The sequence below is a fragment of the Oncorhynchus kisutch genome, unplaced genomic scaffold (assembly GCF_002021735.2).
Source record: "Oncorhynchus kisutch isolate 150728-3 unplaced genomic scaffold, Okis_V2 scaffold3978, whole genome shotgun sequence".
Classification (NCBI taxonomy): Eukaryota; Metazoa; Chordata; class Actinopteri; order Salmoniformes; family Salmonidae; genus Oncorhynchus; species Oncorhynchus kisutch.
Window position 1 is genome coordinate 134,646 of NW_022265923.1, and position 24,557 is coordinate 159,202.

A 24,557-nucleotide genomic window follows, 5' to 3' on the forward strand; every position below is an offset into this window, starting at 1 on the left:
ACAGCCACAATATCAAAATGGACGATATCGAAAAAAAAATTATGAAAACGAACATTTGCTTTTTGGTCTTAATTTAGGGTTCGGCATAAGGGTGGCAATGTGGTTAAGGTTAAGGTTGAAATCAAATTTTAAGAAGATAAATTGTAAAAATGGGTGTTTTTTTTGTGGACTTTGTGGCGGCTGTGGTAACTAGTGACGACCGACTGCTGTGGACGCTTCTGGAACGACACGGTTCAACCGTCTCTGTAGCCTGTTAGCCGACAAGAAGTACAAACATTGAAGCTCTGTCGAACATGTTTGTGTAGCTACACAAATACCACCCCAGTGATTTAAACACAGTTCTGTTAACGTATCTACTAGCTCATTTAAACGTCATTTGCTTGTTATTACATAAGCAAATGTGTTACCGAGCCTAGTATTAGGCTAGTCGCTAATGCTAAGTAGCTAGCTAGCTAGCTAACATCCCTGACAATGAGCTCACTAAGATACTCTCCTCCTGCTAATGAAGAGGAGATCTGCTGGACGGAGAAAGCCGCTATGGGGATGAACATCGTCATTAAAGAAGAAGAGGAGGATATTACAGTGATAGGAACGGAAGAAGCTTGTCGAATTAAAGAGGAGGAAGGGATAAAGGCTGTCACAGTGAAAGAGGAAGAGGGGATAGAGGTTGTCATAGTGGAAGAAGAGGTAGAAGCTTTCAGAATGAAAGATGAGATAGAGGAGGATATCACATTGAAAGAAGAAGAACCTTTTGTGGTGAAAGAGGAGGAGACTGAAGATCTGATTAACACCAGTGAGTATTGTCTTAACAGGGGACACACTATGCAGTTGTTGAACCAGGGTGTGGTTTTAGGGGCAATCTACAGACCTCGTTAAAAAAAAGAGTACTTTCTTAAAAGTGGATTTATGTTTTTTTGTTTAGTTTGTATTCAGAGTTCGCTTGTGTAACAGTATAACTTTAGACCGTCCCCTCGCCCATACCCGGGCGCGAACCAGGGACCCTCTGCACACATCAACAACAGTCACCCACGAAGCAGCGTTACCCATCGCTACACAAAATCCGCGGGGGAACCACTACTTCAAGGTCTCAGAGCAAGTGACGTCACCGATTGAAACGCTATTTAGCGCGCACCGCTAACTAGGCTAGCCGTTTCACATCGGTTACACTTGTCTATTGCTCTCCGACAGAAGGTCCTAGGATGATAAGTGATATGTTTGGAATCAAATGAGGGAGCAAGCTACAACCTATGTTTTTACCTGTAGTCAAACTCTCTTCCCTTTTACAGATCCAAAAACGAGGCAATATGCAGTTTCCTGGCCCTCCCAGGGCTCTACAGTGAAGGAGGACATCAGAAAGATACAGGAAGAATCTAATGTGACACCCGTGAGTCCCAGACAGTTTGGTGGTGATGACGACGATGCTATTCACTGCAACAAAGAATGCGACGTGAAAGACAAGGATTGGTTTCCTAGCAACAGGCTGAAGGCGGAGTTGGCTCCAGAGAGCCACACCCCAGAGCAGAAGGGGAGTGGTGTGAGTACATCCCAGTCACAAAGTGATTCTGGTTCTCAACATTCCTTCCTTAATTCCTGGACCTCCTCCTATAAATCCATTGGAGGAGAACATTTGAGGTTCATCCAAATACTGATATGTGAAATGTTTTTTGGCAAATACAGATGATTCTGATTGGACTTTCTCCTCCACAACATTTATAGCAGGAGTTCCAGAGAATTAGGAATGAAGGAGGGTGTGTTTCTGATCTGAGGTTCCTCCTCTTGGACTTTCTCCTGCACAACATTTATAGCAGGAGGTCCAGAGAATGAGGAATCAAGGAGGGTGTGTTTCTGATCTGAGGTTCCTCCTCTTGGACTTTCTCCTCCACAACATTTATAGCAGGAGGTCCAGAGAATGAGAGGAATCAAGGTAGGAGAGTGTTTCCCACCCTAAATTGATTGTTTATTTTTGTGGTTTCCAGGACATGTCTTTCCCTCTCCCAGATTCCCCAGGTCGTGCCTCTCCCACTGTTGCCTTACTGTGGGGTCTGAAGAGGGTGTCTGTGCGGCTGGTCGACTGCAGGAAAACACCGGGTCTGCGTGGAACTGTGAGAGGAGAAGAAGAGGGAGATTCAGATTCAAGTAAGAACAGTGGTGTGTGGATTAGACTACAATCTGCTTCTGTTACAGTTCTGTGGTCAGTGTTGTAGAGCAGCTCATTAGTTCTGTGGTCAGTGTGTTCACTGTTGTAGAGCAGCTCATTAGTTCTGTGGTCACTGTTGTAGAGCAGCTCATTAGTTCTGTGGTCAGTGTATTCACTGTTGTACAGCAGCTCATTAGTTCTGTGGTCAGTGTATTCACTGTTGTAGAGCAGCTCATTAGTTCTGTGGTCAGTGTATTCACTGTTGTAGAGCAGCTCATTAGTTCTGTGGTCAGTGTATTCACTGTTGTAGAGCAGCTCATTAGTTCTGTGGTCAGTGTATTCACTGTTGTAGAGCAGCTCATTAGTTCTGTGGTCAGTGTATTCACTGTTGTAGAGCAGCTCATTAGTTCTGTGGTCAGTGTTGTAGAGCAGCTCATTAGTTCTGTGGTCACTGTTGTAGAGCAGCTCATTAGTTCTGTGGTCAGTGTTGTAGAGCAGCTCATTAGTTCTGTGGTCACTGTTGTAGAGCAGCTCATTAGTTCTGTGGTCAGTGTTGTAGAGCAGCTCATTAGTTCTGTGGTCACTGTTGTAGAGCAGCTCATTAGTTCTGTGGTCACTGTTGTAGAGCAGCTCATTAGTTCTGTGGTCAGTGTATTCACTGTTGTAGAGCAGCTCATTAGTTCTGTGGTCAGTGTATTCACTGTTGTAGAGCAGCTCATTAGTTCTGTGGTCAGTGTATTCACTGTTGTAGAGCAGCTCATTAGTTCTGTGGTCAGTGTATTCACTGTTGTAGAGCAGCTCATTAGTTCTGTGGTCAGTGTATTCACTGTTGTAGAGCAGCTCATTAGTTCTGTGGTCAGTGTTGTAGAGCAGCTCATTAGTTCTGTGGTCACTGTTGTAGAGCAGCTCATTAGTTCTGTGGTCAGTGTTGTAGAGCAGCTCATTAGTTCTGTGGTCACTGTTGTAGAGCAGCTCATTAGTTCTGTGGTCAGTGTTGTAGAGCAGCTCATTAGTTCTGTGGTCAGTGTTGTAGAGCAGCTCATTAGTTCTGTGGTCACTGTTGTAGAGCAGCTCATTAGTTCTGTGGTCAGTGTTGTATAGCAGCTCATTAGTTCTGTGGTCAGTGTATTCACTGTTGTAGAGCAGCTCATTAGTTCTGTGGTCAGTGTATTCACTGTTGTAGAGCAGCTCATTAGTTCTGTGGTCAGTGTATTCACTGTTGTAGAGCAGCTCATTAGTTCTGTGGTCAGTGTATTCACTGTTGTAGAGCAGCTCATTAGTTCTGTGGTCAGTGTTGTAGAGCAGCTCATTAGTTCTGTGGTCAGTGTATTCACTGTTGTAGAGCAGCTCATTAGTTCTGTGGTCAGTGTATTCACTGTTGTACAGCAGCTCATTAGTTCTGTGGTCAGTGTTGTAGAGCAGCTCATTAGTTCTGTGGTCAGTGTATTCACTGTTGTAGAGCAGCTCATTAGTTCTGTGGTCAGTGTATTCACTGTTGTAGAGCAGCTCATTAGTTCTGTGGTCACTGTTGTAGAGCAGCTCATTAGTTCTGTGGTCACTGTTGTAGAGCAGCTCATTAGTTCTGAAACTACTCGAGCTGCTTTTTGCTAAAGTAATTGTGCACTGAATGGTGTTAGTCAGGTGTTTCACCCGTGCTGGCTTGTCATCTCGCTAGTCAGGAGGTGTTTCACCCGTGCTGGCTTGTCATCTCGCTAGTCAGGAGGCGTTTCACCCATGCTGGCTTGTCATCTCGCTAGTCAGGAGGCGTTTCACCCATGCTGCCTTGGCATCTCGCTAGTCAGAAGGTGTTTCTCCCGTGCGGTCTTGTCATCTCTCTAGTCAGAAGGTGTTTCACCCGTGCTGGCTTGTCATCTCGCTAGTCAGGAGGTGTTTCACCCATGCTGGCTTGTCATCTCGCTAGTCAGGAGGTGTTTCACCCATGCTGGCTTGTCATCTCGCTAGTCAGGAGGCGTTTCACCCATGCTGGCTTGTCATCTCGCTAGTCAGAAGGTGTTTCACCCATGCTGGCTTGTCATCTCGCTAGTCAGGAGGTGTTTCACCCGTGCTGGCTTGTCATCTCGCTAGTCAGGAGGTGTTTCACCCATGCTGGCTTGTCATCTCGCTAGTCAGGAGGTGTTTCACCCATGCTGGCTTGTCATCTCGCTAGTCAGGAGGCGTTTCACCCATGCTGGCTTGTCAACTCGCTAGTCAGGAGGCGTTTCACCCATGCTGGCTTGTCATCTCGCTAGTCAGAAGGTGTTTCTCCCGTGCGGTCTTGTCATCTCTCTAGTCAGAAGGTGTTTCTCCCGTGCTGGCTTGTCATCTCTCTAGTCAGAAGGTGTTTCTCCCGTGCGGTCTTGTCATCTCTCTAGTCAGAAGGTGTTTCTCCCGTGCTGGCTTGTCATCTCTCTAGTCAGAAGGTGTTTTTCCCGTGCGGTCTTGTCATCTCTCTAGTCAGAAGGTTTCTCCCGTGCGGTCTTGTCATCTCTCTAGTCAGAAGGTGTTTTTCCCGTGCGGTCTTGTCATCTCGCTAGTCAGAAGGTGTTTCTCCCGTGCGGTCTTGTCATCTCGCTAGTCAGAAGGTGTTTCTCCCGTGCGGTCTTGTCATCTTCTTAGTCAGAAGGTGTCTGCCTAGAGCGCTGTAGCGCATTAAGTGGAAACAAAGACTGTTCTCAGGGCAGGTCTGCCGGTTTTGACTAGCGTAAGTGACTTTTCGTAGCAGGTTAGTGCAAATAACATGGTAGGTTAGTAGAATTAGGTTAAGGTCAGGATAATTAACGTGGTAGGTTAGTAGAATTAGGTTAAGGTTAGGATAATTAACGTGGTAGGTTAGTAGAATTAGGTTAGCTAAAAATGCTAAAACTGTCCCGATGCGACTTGGACATATCTAGCTACAACCAGGTCTGCCCTGAGAACAATCTTGGTTTCCACGACTACGATGCTGCCTCATGACACGGGAAGGATTGAGAGACGGTGCTTGAAGGAGAAACTGAGTTGAATCATTTTGTCCACTGTTTAAATGGATCTAAGCTAAATATATATACAGTGCATTCGAAAAGTATTCAGACCCCTCGACTTTTTCAAAATGTTTGTTACGTTACAGCCTTATTCTAAAATGTATTAAAATAAAATCTTCAATCTACACACAATACCCCATAATGACAAAGCGAAAACAACAAAAAAATAGAAATTTTTGCAAATGTTTTAGAAATATAAAACTGATATCACGTTTACATAACTTTTCAGACCCTTATTAACTCAGTACGTTGTTAAAGCACCCGTGGCAGCGATTACAGCCTCGAGTCTTCGTCGGTATGACGCTACAAGCTTGGCACACTTGTTTCTCACATTCCTCTCTGCAGATCCTCTCAAGCTCTGTCAGGTTGAATGGGGAGCGTCGCTGCACAGCTATTTTCAGGTCTCATCACCACGCTTCACCAAAGGGATGGTGGCAGGTTAACTATTTACCAAGAGTAAAACAAAACAACCATAATATCTATTTACCACCACAGACCGATGCTGGAACTAAGACTGCACTCAACAAACTGTATAAGGCCATAAGAAAACAAGAAAAAGCTCATCCAGAGGCGGCCCTCCTACCTCATTTCTACCAGCATGTTAAATGTGCAACCAGAGGGAAAAATTCTCTAGACCACCTTTACTCCACACAGAACGCACGGGGACTGGTGGTGTAGTTGAGTGAGATGCCTACCTCTACCAAAAGACAGTGAATGTCCCTGCTGTTGACAATGGGACCAGTTTATTCCGATATAATGGAGAAGGTAGAACATCAGACTGACGACGGGTCCTCACCCTGGAGTGGATGTTGAGTGGAGAACATCTAGGTCAAGGCCAACGACTGGTCCTCACCCTGGAGTGGATGTTGAGGGGAGAACATCTAGGTCAAGGCCAACGATGGGTCCTCGCCCTGGAGTGGATGTTGAGGGGAGAACATCTAGGTCGAGGCCAACGACAGGTCCTCGCCCTGGAGTGGATGTTGAGGGTAGAACATCTAGGTCAAGGCCAACAGTAGGTCCTCACCCTGGAGTGGATGTTGAGGGGAGAACATCTAGGTCAAGGCCAACGACGGGTCCTCACCCTGGAGTGGATGTTGAGGGGAGAACATCTAGGTCAAGGCCAACGATGGGTCCTCACCCTGGAGTGGATGTTGAGGGGAGAACATCTAGGTCAAGGCCAACGATGGGTCCTCACCCTGGAGTGGATGTTAAGGGGAGAACATCTAGGTCAAGGCCAACGATGGGTCCTCACCCTGGAGTGGATGTTGAGGGGAGAACATCTAGGTCAAGGCCAACGATGGGTCCTCACCCTGGAGTGGATATTGAGGGGAGAACATATAGGTCAAGGCCAACGACGGGTCCTCACCCTGGAGTGGATGTTGAGGGGAGAACATCTAGGTCAAGGCCAACGATGGGTCCTCACCCTGGAGTGGATGTTGAGGGGAGAACATCTAGGTCAAGGCCAACGATGGGTCCTCACCCTGGAGTGGATGTTGAGGGGAGAACATCTAGGTCGAGGCCAACGATGGGTCCTCACCCTGGAGTGGATGTTGAGGGGAGAACATCTAGGTCGAGGCCAACGACAGGTCCTCACCCTGGAGTGGATGTTGAGGGGAGAACATCTAGGTCAAGGCCAACGATGGGTCCTCACCCTGGAGTGGATGTTGAGGGGAGAACATCTCGGTCAAGGCCAACGTTGGGTCCTCACCCTGGAGTGGATGTTAAGGGGAGAACATCTAGGTCAAGGCCAACGATGGGTCCTCACCCTGGAGTGGATGTTGAGGGGAGAACATCTAGGTCGAGGCCAACGACGGGTCCTCACCCTGAAGTGGATGTTCAGGGGAGAACATCTAGGTCAAGGCCAACGATGGGTCCTCACCCTGGAGTGGATGTTGAGGGGAGAACATCTAGGTCAAGGCCAACGACGGGTCATCACAGCTTTTGGTGGCAGCAGTTATATCTAACTACCCCGACCCCAACAGCAGCTACATTGGATTCCAGGAAGCAGAGGCTCATAGCGTCTTATACGAATAACATTTTCAAGAAATAACATTGTAGTTAAAAAAAGTATTAACAAATGAATGTTATTATAAAACATGCAACAACATTTACAGTTACTAAGCAACTCAGCATTAGTTAGACCAGGGATTTACAAACATCTACCTAGAGAGCAACCATCTTGTAGATTTTCACTCCAACAGCTGGGCTTGATTAGGGTTGGATTGAGAACCTACAGGACGGTAGGTCTCTAGGTACAATGTTTGAGAACCTACAGGACGGTAGGTCTCTAGGTACAATGTTTGAGAACCTACAGGACGGTAGGTCTCTAAGTACAATGTTTGAGAACCTATAGGACGGTAGGTCTCCAGGTACAATGTTTGAGAACCTACAGGACGGTAGATCTCTAGGTACAATGTTTGAGAACCTACAGGACGGTAGATCTCTAGGTACAATGTTTGAGAACCTACAGGACGGTAGGTCTCTAGGTACAATGTTTGAGAACCTACAGGACGGTAGGTCTCTAGGTACAATGTTTGAGAACCTACAGGACGGTAGGTCTCTAGGTACAATGTTTGAGAACCTACAGGACGGTAGGTCTCTAGGTACAATGTTAGAGGAATTCTAAATTCCTATATGTTTTATAGCCAAAATCAAATTCGCACTCTCTCTATTTCATTAATGAGTTGTAAATTCATTAATTATGCATGAAATAGATCGAGACCAGTCTTAAAAGTCAGGTAACAGCGTTTAATTCAAGAGAGTACTGCTACATACACATTTTACCACAGGTTATAAACTGAAAATGACGTCAGCGTTTTCCTAAATGTTCTATCTCTTCATACCACCGGTGGAGAGGCCCCATAGTTCTCGAGCCTCCTCTCCTAAACCCAAGGTCAGTCAGTATAAATCAGCATTCTAGACAGTCTGGAGATAGTCCGTTCCTGCCACCTGGAGATAGTACATTCATTTGTACAAGGAACAGACTGTCATTGTTACTAAACTCCTGACTACATTATATACAATTGGGAATGGGAGAAAGAGAGAAAATTCATATATGTACAGTACATTATAGCATTTGGACTAGTCAGTTCTGATTGGAATGTATACATAATTAGTCATTTCAACCATAATTTCCTCCAACAGCACAATGTTTGAGAACCTACTGGTTGGTAGGTCTCTAGGTACAATGTTTGAGAACCTACAGGACGGTAGATCTCTAGGTACAATGTTTGAGAACCTACAGGACGGTAGATCTCTAGGTACAATGTTTGAGAACCTACAGGACGGTAGGTCTCTAGGTACAATGTTTGAGAACCTACAGGACGGTAGATCTCTAGGTACAATGTTTGAGAACCTACAGGACAGTAGATCTCTAGGTACAATGTTTGAGAACCTACAGGACGGTAGGTCTCTAGGTACAATGTTTGAGAACCTACTGGTTGGTAGGTCTCTAGGTACAATGTTTGAGAACCTACTGGTTGGTAGGTCTCTAGGTACAATGTTTGAGAACCTACAGGACGGTAGGTCTCTAGGTACAATGTTTGAGAACCTACTGGTTGGTAGATCTCTAGGTACAATGTTTGAGAACCTACTGGTTGGTAGATCTCTAGGTACAATGTTTGAGAACCTACTGGTTGGTAGGTCTCTAGGTACAATGTTTGAGAACCTACTGGTTGGTAGATCTCTAGGTACAATGTTTGAGAACCTACAGGTTGGTAGATCTCTAGGTACAATGTTTGAGAACCTACTGGTTGGTAGGTCTCTAGGTACAATGTTTGAGAACCTACTGGTTGGTAGGTCTCTAGGTACAATGTTTGAGAACCTACTGGTTGGTAGGTCTCTAGGTACAATGTTTGAGAACCTACTGGTTGGTAGGTCTCTAGGTACAATGTTTGAGAACCTACTGGTTGGTAGGTCTCTAGGTACAATGTTTGAGAACCTACTGGTTGGTAGGTCTCTAGGTACAATGTTTGAGAACCTACTGGTTGGTAGGTCTCTAGGTACAATGTTTGAGAACCTACTGGTTGGTAGGTCTCTAGGTACAATGTTTGAGAACCTACTGGTTGGTAGGTCTCTAGGTACAATGTTTGAGAACCTACTGGTTGGTAGGTCTCTAGGTACAATGTTTGAGAACCTACTGGTTGGTAGGTCTCTAGGTACAATGTTTGAGAACCTACAGGACGGTAGATCTCTAGGTACAATGTTTGAGAACCTACAGGACGGTAGATCTCTAGGTACAATGTTTGAGAACCTACAGGACGGTAGGTCTCTAGGTACAATGTTTGAGAACCTACAGGACGGTAGATCTCTAGGTACAATGTTTGAGAACCTACTGGTTGGTAGGTCTCTAGGTACAATGTTTGAGAACCTACTGGTTGGTAGGTCTCTAGGTACAATGTTTGAGAACCTACTGGTTGGTAGGTCTCTAGGTACAATGTTTGAGAACCTACTGGTTGGTAGATCTCTAGGTACAATGTTTGAGAACCTACAGGACGGTAGGTCTCTAGGTACAATGTTTGAGAACCTACTGGTTGGTAGGTCTCTAGGTACAATGTTTGAGAACCTACTGGTTGGTAGGTCTCTAGGTACAATGTTTGAGAACCTACTGGTTGGTAGGTCTCTAGGTACAATGTTTGAGAACCTACTGGTTGGTAGGTCTCTAGGTACAATGTTTGAGAACCTACTGGTTGGTAGATCTCTAGGTACAATGTTTGAGAACCTACTGGTTGGTAGGTCTCTAGGTACAATGTTTGAGAACCTACTGGTTGGTAGATCTCTAGGTACAATGTTTGAGAACCTACTGGTTGGTAGGTCTCTAGGTACAATGTTTGAGAACCTACTGGTTGGTAGATCTCTAGGTACAATGTTTGAGAACCTACTGGTTGGTAGGTCTCTAGGTACAATGTTTGAGAACCTACTGGTTGGTAGATCTCTAGGTACAATGTTTGAGAACCTACTGGTTGGTAGGTCTCTAGGTACAATGTTTGAGAACCTACTGGTTGGTAGGTCTCTAGGTACAATGTTTGAGAACCTACTGGTTGGTAGGTCTCTAGGTACAATGTTTGAGAACCTACTGGTTGGTAGGTCTCTAGGTACAATGTTTGAGAACCTACAGGACGGTAGATCTCTAGGTACAATGTTTGAGAACCTACAGGACGGTAGATCTCTAGGTACAATGTTTGAGAACCTACTGGTTGGTAGGTCTCTAGGTACAATGTTTGAGAACCTACTGGTTGGTAGGTCTCTAGGTACAATGTTTGAGAACCTACTGGTTGGTAGGTCTCTAGGTACAATGTTTGAGAACCTACTGGTTGGTAGGTCTCTAGGTACAATGTTTGAGAACCTACAGGACGGTAGATCTCTAGGTACAATGTTTGAGAACCTACAGGACGGTAGATCTCTAGGTACAATGTTTGAGAACCTACAGGACGGTAGGTCTCTAGGTACAATGTTTGAGAACCTACAGGACGGTAGATCTCTAGGTACAATGTTTGAGAACCTACTGGTTGGTAGGTCTCTAGGTACAATGTTTGAGAACCTACTGGTTGGTAGGTCTCTAGGTACAATGTTTGAGAACCTACTGGTTGGTAGGTCTCTAGGTACAATGTTTGAGAACCTACTGGTTGGTAGATCTCTAGGTACAATGTTTGAGAACCTACAGGACGGTAGGTCTCTAGGTACAATGTTTGAGAACCTACTGGTTGGTAGGTCTCTAGGTACAATGTTTGAGAACCTACTGGTTGGTAGGTCTCTAGGTACAATGTTTGAGAACCTACTGGTTGGTAGGTCTCTAGGTACAATGTTTGAGAACCTACTGGTTGGTAGGTCTCTAGGTACAATGTTTGAGAACCTACTGGTTGGTAGGTCTCTAGGTACAATGTTTGAGAACCTACTGGTTGGTAGGTCTCTAGGTACAATGTTTGAGAACCTACTGGTTGGTAGATCTCTAGGTACAATGTTTGAGAACCTACTGGTTGGTAGGTCTCTAGGTACAATGTTTGAGAACCTACTGGTTGGTAGGTCTCTAGGTACAATGTTTGAGAACCTACTGGTTGGTAGGTCTCTAGGTACAATGTTTGAGAACCTACTGGTTGGTAGATCTCTAGGTACAATGTTTGAGAACCTACTGGTTGGTAGGTCTCTAGGTACAATGTTTGAGAACCTACTGGTTGGTAGGTCTCTAGGTACAATGTTTGAGAACCTACTGGTTGGTAGATCTCTAGGTACAATGTTTGAGAACCTACTGGTTGGTAGGTCTCTAGGTACAATGTTTGAGAACCTACTGGTTGGTAGGTCTCTAGGTACAATGTTTGAGAACCTACTGGTTGGTAGGTCTCTAGGTACAATGTTTGAGAACCTACAGGACGGTAGATCTCTAGGTACAATGTTTGAGAACCTACTGGTTGGTAGGTCTCTAGGTACAATGTTTGAGAACCTACTGGTTGGTAGGTCTCTAGGTACAATGTTTGAGAACCTACTGGTTGGTAGGTCTCTAGGTACAATGTTTGAGAACCTACTGGTTGGTAGGTCTCTAGGTACAATGTTTGAGAACCTACTGGTTGGTAGGTCTCTAGGTACAATGTTTGAGAACCTACTGGTTGGTAGATCTCTAGGTACAATGTTTGAGAACCTACTGGACGGTAGATCTCTAGGTACAATGTCTGAGAACCTACAGGACGGTAGGTCTCTAGGTACAATGTTTGAGAACCTACTGGACGGTAGATCTCTAGGTACAATGTCTGAGAACCTACAGGACGGTAGGTCTCTAGGTACAATGTTTGAGAACCTACTGGTTGGTAGGTCTCTAGGTACAATGTTTGAGAACCTACTGGTTGGTAGGTCTCTAGGTACATTGTTTGAGAACCTACAGGACGGTAGATCTCTAGGTACAATGTTTGAGAACCTACTGGTTGGTAGGTCTCTAGGTACAATGTTTGAGAACCTACTGGTTGGTAGGTCTCTAGGTACAATGTTTGAGAACCTACTGGTTGGTAGGTCTCTAGGTACAATGTTTGAGAACCTACAGGACGGTAGATCTCTAGGTACAATGTTTGAGAACCTACAGGACGGTAGATCTCTAGGTACAATGTTTGAGAACCTACAGGACGGTAGGTCTCTAGGTACAATGTTTGAGAACCTACAGGACGGTAGATCTCTAGGTACAATGTTTGAGAACCTACTGGTTGGTAGGTCTCTAGGTACAATGTTTGAGAACCTACTGGTTGGTAGGTCTCTAGGTACAATGTTTGAGAACCTACTGGTTGGTAGGTCTCTAGGTACAATGTTTGAGAACCTACAGGACGGTAGATCTCTAGGTACAATGTTTGAGAACCTACAGGACGGTAGATCTCTAGGTACAATGTTTGAGAACCTACAGGACGGTAGGTCTCTAGGTACAATGTTTGAGAACCTACAGGACGGTAGATCTCTAGGTACAATGTTTGAGAACCTACTGGTTGGTAGGTCTCTAGGTACAATGTTTGAGAACCTACTGGTTGGTAGGTCTCTAGGTACAATGTTTGAGAACCTACTGGTTGGTAGGTCTCTAGGTACAATGTTTGAGAACCTACTGGTTGGTAGATCTCTAGGTACAATGTTTGAGAACCTACAGGACGGTAGGTCTCTAGGTACAATGTTTGAGAACCTACTGGTTGGTAGGTCTCTAGGTACAATGTTTGAGAACCTACTGGTTGGTAGGTCTCTAGGTACAATGTTTGAGAACCTACTGGTTGGTAGGTCTCTAGGTACAATGTTTGAGAACCTACTGGTTGGTAGGTCTCTAGGTACAATGTTTGAGAACCTACTGGTTGGTAGATCTCTAGGTACAATGTTTCAGAACCTACTGGTTGGTAGGTCTCTAGGTACAATGTTTGAGAACCTACTGGTTGGTAGATCTCTAGGTACAATGTTTGAGAACCTACTGGTTGGTAGGTCTCTAGGTACAATGTTTGAGAACCTACTGGTTGGTAGGTCTCTAGGTACAATGTTTGAGAACCTACTGGTTGGTAGGTCTCTAGGTACAATGTTTGAGAACCTACTGGTTGGTAGATCTCTAGGTACAATGTTTGAGAACCTACTGGTTGGTAGGTCTCTAGGTACAATGTTTGAGAACCTACTGGTTGGTAGGTCTCTAGGTACAATGTTTGAGAACCTACTGGTTGGTAGATCTCTAGGTACAATGTTTGAGAACCTACTGGTTGGTAGGTCTCTAGGTACAATGTTTGAGAACCTACTGGTTGGTAGGTCTCTAGGTACAATGTTTGAGAACCTACTGGTTGGTAGGTCTCTAGGTACAATGTTTGAGAACCTACAGGACGGTAGATCTCTAGGTACAATGTTTGAGAACCTACAGGACGGTAGATCTCTAGGTACAATGTTTGAGAACCTACTGGTTGGTAGGTCTCTAGGTACAATGTTTGAGAACCTACAGGACGGTAGGTCTCTAGGTACAATGTTTGAGAACCTACTGGTTGGTAGATCTCTAGGTACAATGTTTGAGAACCTACAGGACGGTAGGTCTCTAGGTACAATGTTTGAGAACCTACAGGACGGTAGATCTCTAGGTACAATGTTTGAGAACCTACAGGACGGTAGGTCTCTAGGTACAATGTTTGAGAACCTACTGGTTGGTAGGTCTCTAGGTACAATGTTTGAGAACCTACTGGTTGGTAGGTCTCTAGGTACAATGTTTGAGAACCTACTGGTTGGTAGGTCTCTAGGTACAATGTTTGAGAACCTACAGGACGGTAGGTCTCTAGGTACAATGTTTGAGAACCTACAGGACGGTAGATCTCTAGGTACAATGTTTGAGAACCTACTGGTTGGTAGGTCTCTAGGTACAATGTTTGAGAACCTACAGGACGGTAGGTCTCTAGGTACAATGTTTGAGAACCTACTGGTTGGTAGGTCTCTAGGTACAATGTTTGAGAACCTACAGGACGGTAGATCGCTAAGTACAATGTTTGAGAACCTACTGGTTGGTAGATCTCTAGGTACAATGTTTGAGAACCTACTGGTTGGTAGGTCTCTAGGTACAATGTTTGAGAACCTACTGGTTGGTAGATCTCTAGGTACAATGTTTGAGAACCTACAGGACGGTAGGTCTCTAGGTACAATGTTTGAGAACCTACAGGACGGTAGATCTCTAGGTACAATGTTTGAGAACCTACAGGACGGTAGGTCTCTAGGTACAATGTTTGAGAACCTACAGGACGGTAGATCTCTAGGTACAATGTTTGAGAACCTACTGGTTGGTAGGTCTCTAGGTACAATGTTTGAGATCCTACTGGTTGGTAGGTCTCTAGGTACAATGTTTGAGAACCTACAGGACGGTAGATCTCTAGGTACAATGTTTGAGAACCTACTGGTTGGTAGGTCTCTAGGTACAATGTTTGAGAACCTACAGGACGGTAGGTCTCTAGGTACAATGTTTGAGAACCTACTGGTTGGTAGGTCTCTAGGTACAATGTTTGAGAACCTACAGGACGGTAGATCTCTAGGTACAATGTTTGAGAACCTACTGGTTGGTAGATCTCTAGGTACAATGTTTGAGAACCTACTGGTTGGTAGGTCTCTAGGTACAATGTTTGAGAACCTACTGGTTGGTAGATCTCTAGGTACAATGTTTGAGAACCTACAGGACGGTAGGTCTCTAGGTACAATGTTTGAGAACCTACCGGTTGGTAGGTCTCTAGGTACAATGTTTGAGAACCTACAGGACGGTAGATCTCTAGGTACAATGTTTGAGAACCTACTGGTTGGTATGTCTCTAGGTACAATGTTTGAGAACCTACTGGTTGGTAGGTCTCTAGGTACAATGTTTGAGAACCTACTGGTTGGTAGGTCTCTAGGTACAATGTTTGAGAACCTACTGGTTGGTAGGTCTCTAGGTACAATGTTTGAGAACCGTGGGGTTTATGTAAAACGCAGGGAAGATCCCAATTGCATACGCTTTGTGTCCTCTCTCCTTCTCAGAACGCATTGGATGAGAAATCCAGAGGACCTCTGTCTCTCATCCAATGTGTGTTTTGAGAAGGAGATGAGCAGAGGCGACGTGAGGAGTATGTAATTGAGATCTTCCCACAGAATCCTCCTCATTACTCCATGTGCTGACTCATACCTGCGAGGCAGCCCAGTTCCAAAACTTCACCAGGTTGTTAAACAAGCCTCACTGGGCGCCAGATGAATTGAATCCCCTCATTGGACAGAACGGGTGTTCCCATTCAAGACGATGATGGGTGGACTGTCGGCCGTTGCGAGTGTACCCATTGGAGCAAAGCAGTAACTAAAAGCAGGAAGTGTTCCCATCAGTCTGTGCTGTGATTTGTTGAATCAACTCAACTGACATTACAAAAAAAACATTCCATTGCATGAGCCACATCCGTTAGCATCATCTGAATGAACATTCTACATTACCATGGAAATGATCGTATCACGTACGGCAAGAGGTGCCGATGTGTGATGTCTGGAACCAACAGGACCCTGAACAGCTTCCCCACCCCCCCGAGCCATAAGACTGATAAAGAGTTCACCAAATGGCTACCTGGACGATCTACATGAACTTTGACCCACATCAACATACGCTGCTGCTACTGATTCTCATCTGTCACTTTATTCCTAGTTATATGTACATATCTACCTCCATTACCCCGTACCCCTACACATCAACTCAGTTCTGGTACTCTGTGTATACAGCTATGTTATTACCTAGTACCCCTACACATCAACTACCTCGTACCCCTACACATTAACTCAATACTGGTACTCTGTGTATACAGCCATGTTATTACTTAGTACCCCTACACATCAACTCAGTACTGGTACCCCTGTGTATACAGCCATGTTATTACCTAGTACCCCTACACATCAACTCAGTACTGGTACCCCTGTGTATACAGCCATGTTATTACCTAGTACCCCTACACATCAACTCAGTACTGGTACTCTGTGTATACAGCCATGTTATTACCTAGTACCCCTACACATCAACTCAGTACTGGTACCCCTGTGTATACAGCCATGTTATTACCTAGTACCCCTACACATCAACTCAGTACTGGTACACCTGTGTATACAGCCATGTTATTACCTAGTACCCCTACACATCAACTCAGTACTGGTACTCTGTGTATACAGCCATGTTATTACCTAGTACCCCTACACATCAACTCAGTACTGGTACTCTGTGTATACAGCCATGTTATTACCTAGTACCCCTACACATCAACTCAGTACTGGTACTCTGTGTATACAGCCATGTTATTACCTAGTACCCCTACACATCAACTCAGTACTGGTACTCTGTGTATACAGCCATGTTGTTACCTAGTACCCCTACACATCAACTCAGTACTGGTACTCTGTGTATACAGCCATGTTATTACCTAGTACCCCTACACATCAACTCAGTACTGGTACTCTGTGTATACAGACATGTTATTACCTAGTACCCCTACACATCAACTACCTCGTACCCCTACACATCAACTCAGTACTGGTACCCCTGTGTATACAGCCATGTTGTTACCTAGTACCCCTACACATCAACTCAGTACTGGTACTCTGTGTATACAGCCATGTTATTACCTAGTACCCCTACACATCAACTCAGTACTGGTACTCTGTGTATCCAGCCATGTTATTACCTAGTACCCCTACACATCAACTCAGTACTGGTACTCTGTGTATACAGCCATGTTATTACCTAGTACCCCTACACATCAACTCAGTACTGGTACTCTGTGTATACAGCCATGTTATTACCTAGTACCCCTACACATCAACTCAGTACTGGTACTCTGTGTATACAGCCATGTTATTACCTAGTACCCCTACACATCAACTCAGTACTGGTACTCTGTGTAAACAACCATGTTATTACCTAGTACCCCTACACATCAACTCAGTACTGGTACTCTGTGTATACAGCCATGTTATTACCTAGTACCCCTACACATCAACTCAGTACTAGTACTCTGTGTATACAGCCATGTTATTACCTAGTACCCCTACACATCAACTCAGTACTGGTACTCTGTGTATACAGCCATGTTATTACCTAGTACCCCTACACATCAACTCAGTACTAGTACTCTGTGTAAACAACCATGTTATTACCTAGTACCCCTACACATCAACTCAGTACTAGTACTCTGTGTAAACAACCATGTTGTTACCTAGTACCCCTACACATCAACTCAGTACTGGTACTCTGTGTAAACAACCATGTTGTCGTTACTCGTGTATTTATTATTACAGGTTTTACTTTATTTCTCTATTTTCTTTCTGTTCTCATTGTTGGGCCCGAAAGGAGGCATTTCACTGTTAATCTACACCTGTTGTTTATGAAGCATGTGACAATAAAACGTTGATTTGATGACAACACCAGGCAGCCATTGCAGGTGTTCCCAGGAGTTGACCAGTCAAACTGCCATGAGTTGACCAGGGTTAGAGGTTCTTCTATTCATTCTGATGTCTATGCTAATGAGTTGACCAGGGTTAGAGGTTCTTCTATTCATTCTGATGTCTATGCTAATGAGTTGACCAGGGTTAGAGGTTATTCTATTCATTCTGATGTCTATGCTAATGAATTGACCAGGGTTAGAGGTTCTTCTATTCATTCTGATGTCAAATCAAATCAAATCAAATTTATTTATATAGCCCTTCGTACATCAGCTGATATCTCAAAGTGCTGTACAGAAACCCAGCCTAAAACCCCAAACAGCAAGCAATGCAGGTGTAGAAGCACGGTGGCTAGGAAAAACTCCCTAGAAAGGCCAATACCTAGGAAGAAACCTAGAGAGGAACCAGGCTATGTGGGGTGGCCAGTCCTCTTCTGGCTGTGCCGGGTGGAGATTATAACAGAACATGGTCAAGATGTTCAATGTTCATAAATGACCAGCATGGTCGAATAATAATAAGGCAGAACAGTTGAAACTAGAGCAGCAGCACAGTCAGGTGGAAGTTGAAACTGGAGCAGCAGCATGGCCAGGTAGACTGGGGACAGCAATGTCTATGCTAATGAGTTGACCAGGGTTAGAGGTTCTAATCCCATTCTATTCATTCTGATGTCTATGCTAATGAGTTGACCAGGATTAGAGGTTCTTCTATTCATTCTGATGTCTATGCTAATGAGTTGACCAGGGTTAGAGGTTCTAATCCCATTCTATTCATTCTGATGTCTATGCTAATGAGTTGACCAGGGTTAGAGGTTTTTCTATTCATTCTGATGTCTATGCTAATGAGTTGACCAAGGTTAGAGGTTCTTCTATTCATTCTGATGTCTATGCTAATGAGTTTGAACTTGCAACCTTCCGGTTACTAGTCCAACGCTCTAACCACTAGGCTACCCTGCCGCCCCGAGTTAGAAGTTATTCTATTCATTCTGATGTCTATGCTAATGAGTTGACCAGGGTTAGAGGTTCTAATCCCATTCTATTCATTCTGATGTCTATGCTAATGAGTTGACCAGGGTTAGAGGTTCTAATCCCATTCTATTCATTCTGATGTCTATGCTAATGAGTTGACCAGGGTTAGAGGTTATTCTATTCATTCTGATGTCTGGCCAATGAGTGTGCCGGTATGAAAACACCCCTGAGGGAGAGAATGGTGCTGCTCCAGATGGTCTGCATAGCATTCACACTGAACACAACCACCAATGATTGCATGCCATGTTTTTGATTCCACAACATCACACTGCCATTATTAGGCTAAAGGTAGTTGCAAAGTTAAGTTTAAAGTTTGGTAGATTTTTTTTCTTTCCACCGGGGTGATGTTGGGAGGTAGGTCTGGTGTCTCCCAGGGTGATGTTGGGTGGTAGGTCTGGTGTCTCCCGGGGTGATGTTGGGAGGTTGGTCTGGTGTCCCCCAGGGTGATGTTGGGTGGTAGGTCTGGTGTCCCCCGGGGTGATGTTGGGAGGTTGGTCTGGTGTCACCCGGGGTGATGTTGGGAGGTAGGTCTGGTGTCACCCGGGGCATTGTTGGGAGGTAGGTCTGGTGTCACCCACAGTCTGCAGGATCAATGGGGTCCTAGACAGCCTGCTGGACCAACGGGGTCCTAGACAGCCTGCTGGACCAACGGGGTCCTAGACAGCCTGCTGGACCAATGGGGTCCTAGACAGCCTGCTGGACCAATGGGGTCCTAGACAGCCTGCTGGACCAATGGGGTCCTAGACAGCCTGCTGGACCAATGGGGTTCTAGACAGCCTGCTGGACCAATGGGGTTCTAGACAGCCTGCTGGCCCAACGGGGTCCTAGACAGCCTGCTGGACCAACGGGGTTCTAGACAGCCTGCTGGCCCAATGGGGTCCTAGACAGCCCCCTGGACCAATGGGGTTCTAGACAGCCCCCTGGACCAATGGGGTTCTAGACAGCCCCCTGGACCAATGGGGTTCTAGACAGCCTGCTGGACCAATGGGGTTCTAGACAGCCTGCTGGACCAATGGGGTCCTAGACAGCCTGCTGGACCAATGGGGTCCTAGACAGCCTGCTGGACCAATGGGGTCCTAGACAGCCTGCTGGACCAATGGGGTTCTAGACAGCCTGCTGGACCAATGGGGTTCTAGACAGCCTGCTGGACCAACGGGGTTCTAGACGGCCTGCTGGACCAACAGGGTTTTAAAGTTGGGGTTTTAAAGGGGTTCCAATGGGGTTCTAAAGATGTAACAGATTAACAAATCATACAGACATTAGTCCTCATTTGTCTTACCTTGCATCCTGCTGAACAATTATTTCAGGAGGCACGAGTGGAGGAACTTTGGGTCCCAACTTTGAAAAGAGTGAAATGGATACAGTGATAGAAGATAAAATCAGGGTTCGTCAAATCAAATGTTATTGGTTGCAGACACACATTTAGCAGATTATTGTTTGAAATGCTTGTGTTTCTAGCTCCAACAGTGCAGTAGTGTCTAACTAAATGCTTGTGTTTCTAGCTCCAACAGTGCAGTACTGTCTAACTAAATGCTTGTGTTTCTAGCTCCAACAGTGCAGTACTGTCTAACTAAATGCTTGTGTTTCTAGCTCCAACAGTGCAGTAGTGTCTAACTAAATGCTTGTGTTTCTAGCTCCAACAGTGAACTTCCCCTCCCCCTTAACATGTATTTTTGAATTTTACCCCCTTTTTCTCCTCAATTTCGTGGTATCCAATTGTTAGTAGTTACTATCTTGTCTCATCGCTACAACTCCCGTACGGGCTCGGGAGAGACGAAGGTTGAAAGCCATGCGTCCCCCGAAACACAACCCAACCAAGCCGCACTGCTTCTTTAACACAGCGCTCATCCAACCCGGAAGCCAGCCGCACCAATGTGTCGGAGGAAACACTGTGCACCTGGCGACCTGGTTAGCGTGCACTGCGCCCAGGCCCGCCACAGGAGTCACTAGTGCGCGATGAGACAAGGATATCCCTACCAGCCAAACCCTCCCCAACCCGGACAACGCTAGGGCAATTGTGCGTCGCCCCATGGACCCAGCTAGGGCAATTGTGCGTCGCCCCATGGACCCAGAGCCCTGGCTCGAACCCAGTCTCTGGGAGGCCCCTTAACATGTATTTTTAACCTCACGCTGAATGTTAAGGAAGTCCCCAAGTTATGGAAATCTGATTTTGTGCTGCCTCTCCTGAATGGTGGAGATCCTTCGCTACTTGACAACTATCGACCGATATCAAAATCGTCTGTACTGTCAAAGGTCCTGGAGTCCTTATATAGTAGGCAGCTGAAGGCCTGCCTCCAAGAAAACAACATCTTAAATGGAATCAGGTTTTAGTTCTGGCCACAGCACACCGTTTCAGTAACATTGAAGGTTTTAAATGTCATCCATTGTGCTCTTGACAAGAAGTTACATTGTGTTGTCTGTCTTTATTGATTTGTTGAAGGCATTTGACACCGTGGACCATGCTGTGTTGGTGCAAAGGTTAAAAATGATATGGCTATTACTAGTCATGCTCTAGATTGGTTAATAAATAACCTATCAAATTGTACACCATGTGTAATGGCGGATGGTTGTAATGTGTAAGGGCGGATAGTTGAGTCCATAGAGTTTTGCTCAGGTGTTCCGCAAGGTTCTATTTTGGGCCCACTGTTCATTTTGTATATCAACAACATTGGGGATCATATTGAAACAGCGGATGTTCATTTTTTATGCAGATGATACTGTTCTTTATTCAAGTGGTAGTAGTTTAGCTTTTGAAAATGCCCAAAGAGCATTTAACACCATACAACAGAATCTGTATGATTTTAAAGCTGGTTCTGAATTCAGGGTAAAACAAAATGCATGATATTTTCAAATGCCAGGCATGTTGCTAATCATGTCATCGCTACATTGGATGGACATACTATAGAGCAAGTCAGTGTACAAATATTTGGGTGTGTGGGTTAACTGCCTTGTCAGCTCGGGGATTCGATCTGGCAACCTTTCAGTTACTGGCCCATGTTATGTCAATGAGAAAAACCTGTATAAATAAAGGTTAAATAAAAAAAATATCTTAACAATTCAAAACAATAGCCAATGCTAACTAGCATCCGCTAACATACCTGTAGACTTCCAGTAATTTCACTAAAACGAGTTGACTGTCTTCATAGGAAGACGTTTATTTCATTCAGGTCTCTCTTTTAAATAAACACTATTTATTTTTGGCAGGTGAAAGAACAGACTCAGAGGAGCCAGAGATGTCCAACCCAGCAGGACAACACCACTGCTCCCACTGTGGAAAGAGTTTTTCCCGGTTAGGGTCCCTGAAAAGGCACGAGATGATACATACAGGAGAAAAGCCTTTCCACTGCTCCCAGTGTGGAAAGAGTTTTGCCATGTTATTTTGCCTGAAACGACATGAGATGATACACACAGGAGAAAAGCCATTCCACTGCTCCCAGTGCGGAAAGAGTTTTGCCCGGTTATGGCAGCTGAAAATGGATGAGAGAAGGCACAGAGGAGAGAAGCCTTTCCGCTGCTCCGATTGTGGAAAGAGTTTTACCCAGTTCGGGGGCCTGAAGGAACATGAGAGAATGCACACTGGAGAAAAGCCCTTCAACTGTTCCTTTTGTGGAAAGTGTTTTTCCCGGTTGAGGCACCTGAAAACACATGAGAGAATTCACACAGGAGAAAAGCCCTACCACTGCCCACATTGTGGAAAGAGTTTTACTCGGTCGGGACACCTGAAAGCACATGAGAGAATTCACACAGGAGAAAAGCCCTTCCACTGCTCCCTGTGCGGAAAGAGTTTTACTCAGTTAGGGGGCCTGACAAAACATAAGATATTACACAAAGGAGAGAAGCATTTCCACTGCTCCCTGTGTGGAAAGAGTTTTATCCAGTTATGGGGCCTGAAAACACATGAGTGGACACACATAAAAGAGAAGCCTCACCCCTGTTCCCAGTGTGAAAAGAGTTTTACCCGGTTGGGGCACCTGAAAACACACGAGAGAATTCACACAGAAGAAAAGCCCTTACACTGCTCCTTGTGTGGAAAGACTTTTATTCAGTTACTGGGCCTGAAAAGACATGAGTGGACGCACATAAAAGAGAAGCCTCACCCCTGTTCCCAGTGTTCAAAGAGTTTCACACAGTCAAGATACCTGAAAAAACATGAGCTAACACACTCCGCGGAGAAGCCTTGAAAGAATCCACATTGCAGAGAAATATATATTAGAAAGATATTTACCTAGTTAGGGAACCTGAAAGACCAGGAGGTAACAGACACAGGGGAAACACCTTACCACTGCTCTCAGTGTGGAAAGAGAGATTTAACGTAACTCATTAATTAACTGATGGTAACAGACACAGGGGAAGTACCTTACCACTGCTCTCAGTGTGGAAAGAGAGATGTAACGTAACTCAGTAATTAACTGATGTATTTAACACATACAGTGCTCCAACACTTGTCTCATATTTTTGACTGACTGTTTATGCCACACGAAATCAAATTGTAACAAAGTGAACTCAATGTTTTTTAACATGAATTGGACATAGAGTCTATCTGTTTCAGTATAGAGTAGGTCAGTTGTAATGCTTTTTAAATCAATTAGAACTTTTTAGAACTCTGTCTTTGTGTATTTTCTCTGTGTGTTAATCAAGTGCTATCTATTTACATGTGATATATTTCCTCTTGTGTTTGCATTGTGTATGTGTGTGTGTGAAAAAAATAAACAAATGTACAGACTGAGAAAAACGTACGAATCTAATTCCAACAGTATTTATTCATAATGTACATGTTAATATTGAGAGGGGTGTACTGCAAGGCAGGATCAATAAGGGATAGCCAATTAACTTGTATATAGAACCAGAAATAACTATGGATTTTCTGGTTCATTCAAAAATCGCAATTTAGATATGCGTTTTTCAGACCATGCACATTTCTAGCGTCCCTTTTCAGAATAATAAAAGGTATCTGGCTAACTCATCGATCCTGCTGTTGTTGTATACCACTCAGGTCTAAGTCTGCCTAGAGGAAAACAGGACAGATCTAGGAGAGACAAATACACACACACACACACACACCGTTCCACCACCCTAGGAGAGACAATAAATACCCCCCCCCCCCCCGTTTCAGTCGCACATGCTCCTTAATATCGTCCTGTGCGACCTGGCATTTTAATTCAGGAGCACCAGTGCGCCTATAAAAAAATATCACCCAGATAAATACTTTTTGTAATGATAAAGCTTCGCTGTGCTGTTGTTTCCTGAGTACAGTTTCGTTAGCGTCGTCCTAGCACCATTACTACAGCGAAAACGGCTAATTTCTAAACCAAACAGGATTTAAAAGAATTCCTGTCACGTATTGGGTGCGCATTTTCCATTCATAAAACACGTCGCTTGCTGTTCTAAAACTCCTCGCGGGCTGTTAACCATTTTATTTTACATGTTGGTTGTTCAGTCATGTTTGTTACCTCATTAGCCAGGTAGATAACAACCTGTTAACTGTATTAATACATTCAAACATTTGGGGGCACAGAAAGACTGGAAACGGGATAGCTTCTTCAGGAGATCATAGCAATGAATGAATGACAGATCTCTTGGTCGTCACAAACGTTCTGAAAGAGACCGTGTTCTATGTTCCGCATCTCAATAGGAAATGGTGCTTTTACATCGTGTAAAAACCTAATATTACACAAATGACTAATTTGTCTCAATATTCTTTGTATTTTTAATAAAATAGTTTCTAGGGCACAGCATGTGCTTCAGAAGTAGCTAGACATCATATAAACTATATCTCAATCGATAAAAATAAAAAAATCTGTAAAACGTGCAGTTATATTGGCGTTATTCGTCCTGAACCCTATACTATGAATTAGGTTTGAGGAGTTAGCGAAGTATCTTAGTGGTTAACTCTGAGTTCAACTCGGGATAACCAGTCACACGAAGGTGGCTCACCTTTAAGCCAGGTACATTTATATTGTAAGGAATCCTTCAGAA

The 24,557-nt window shown here is 44.5% G+C and overlaps 1 protein-coding gene across 1 annotated transcript; it reads left to right on the forward strand.

Moving 5' to 3' along the window:
• Positions 1-23,272, forward strand: LOC109876761 (gastrula zinc finger protein XlCGF57.1-like). Its single transcript, XM_020469151.2, has 4 exons — positions 1-793; positions 1,287-1,534; positions 1,977-2,136; positions 21,786-23,272. The coding sequence occupies exons 1-4, from the start codon at positions 472-474 to the stop codon at positions 22,760-22,762; spliced, it is 1,707 nt and encodes a 568-aa protein (XP_020324740.2). The 5' UTR covers positions 1-471; the 3' UTR covers positions 22,763-23,272.
• Positions 23,273-24,557: the final 1,285 nt, after the last annotated feature.

Bases quoted from the DNA above. Each gene is read 5' to 3' on its own strand.
- LOC109876761 (XM_020469151.2), top strand. From the start codon at position 472: ATGAGCTCACTAAGATACTCTCCTCCTGCTAATGAAGAGGAGATCTGC. The intron at 1,535-1,976 runs GTGAGTACATCC...TGTGGTTTCCAG, and splicing joins CAGAGCAGAAGGGGAGTGGT to GACATGTCTTTCCCTCTCCC. The intron at 2,137-21,785 runs GTAAGAACAGTG...TATTTTTGGCAG, and splicing joins AGAGGGAGATTCAGATTCAA to GTGAAAGAACAGACTCAGAG.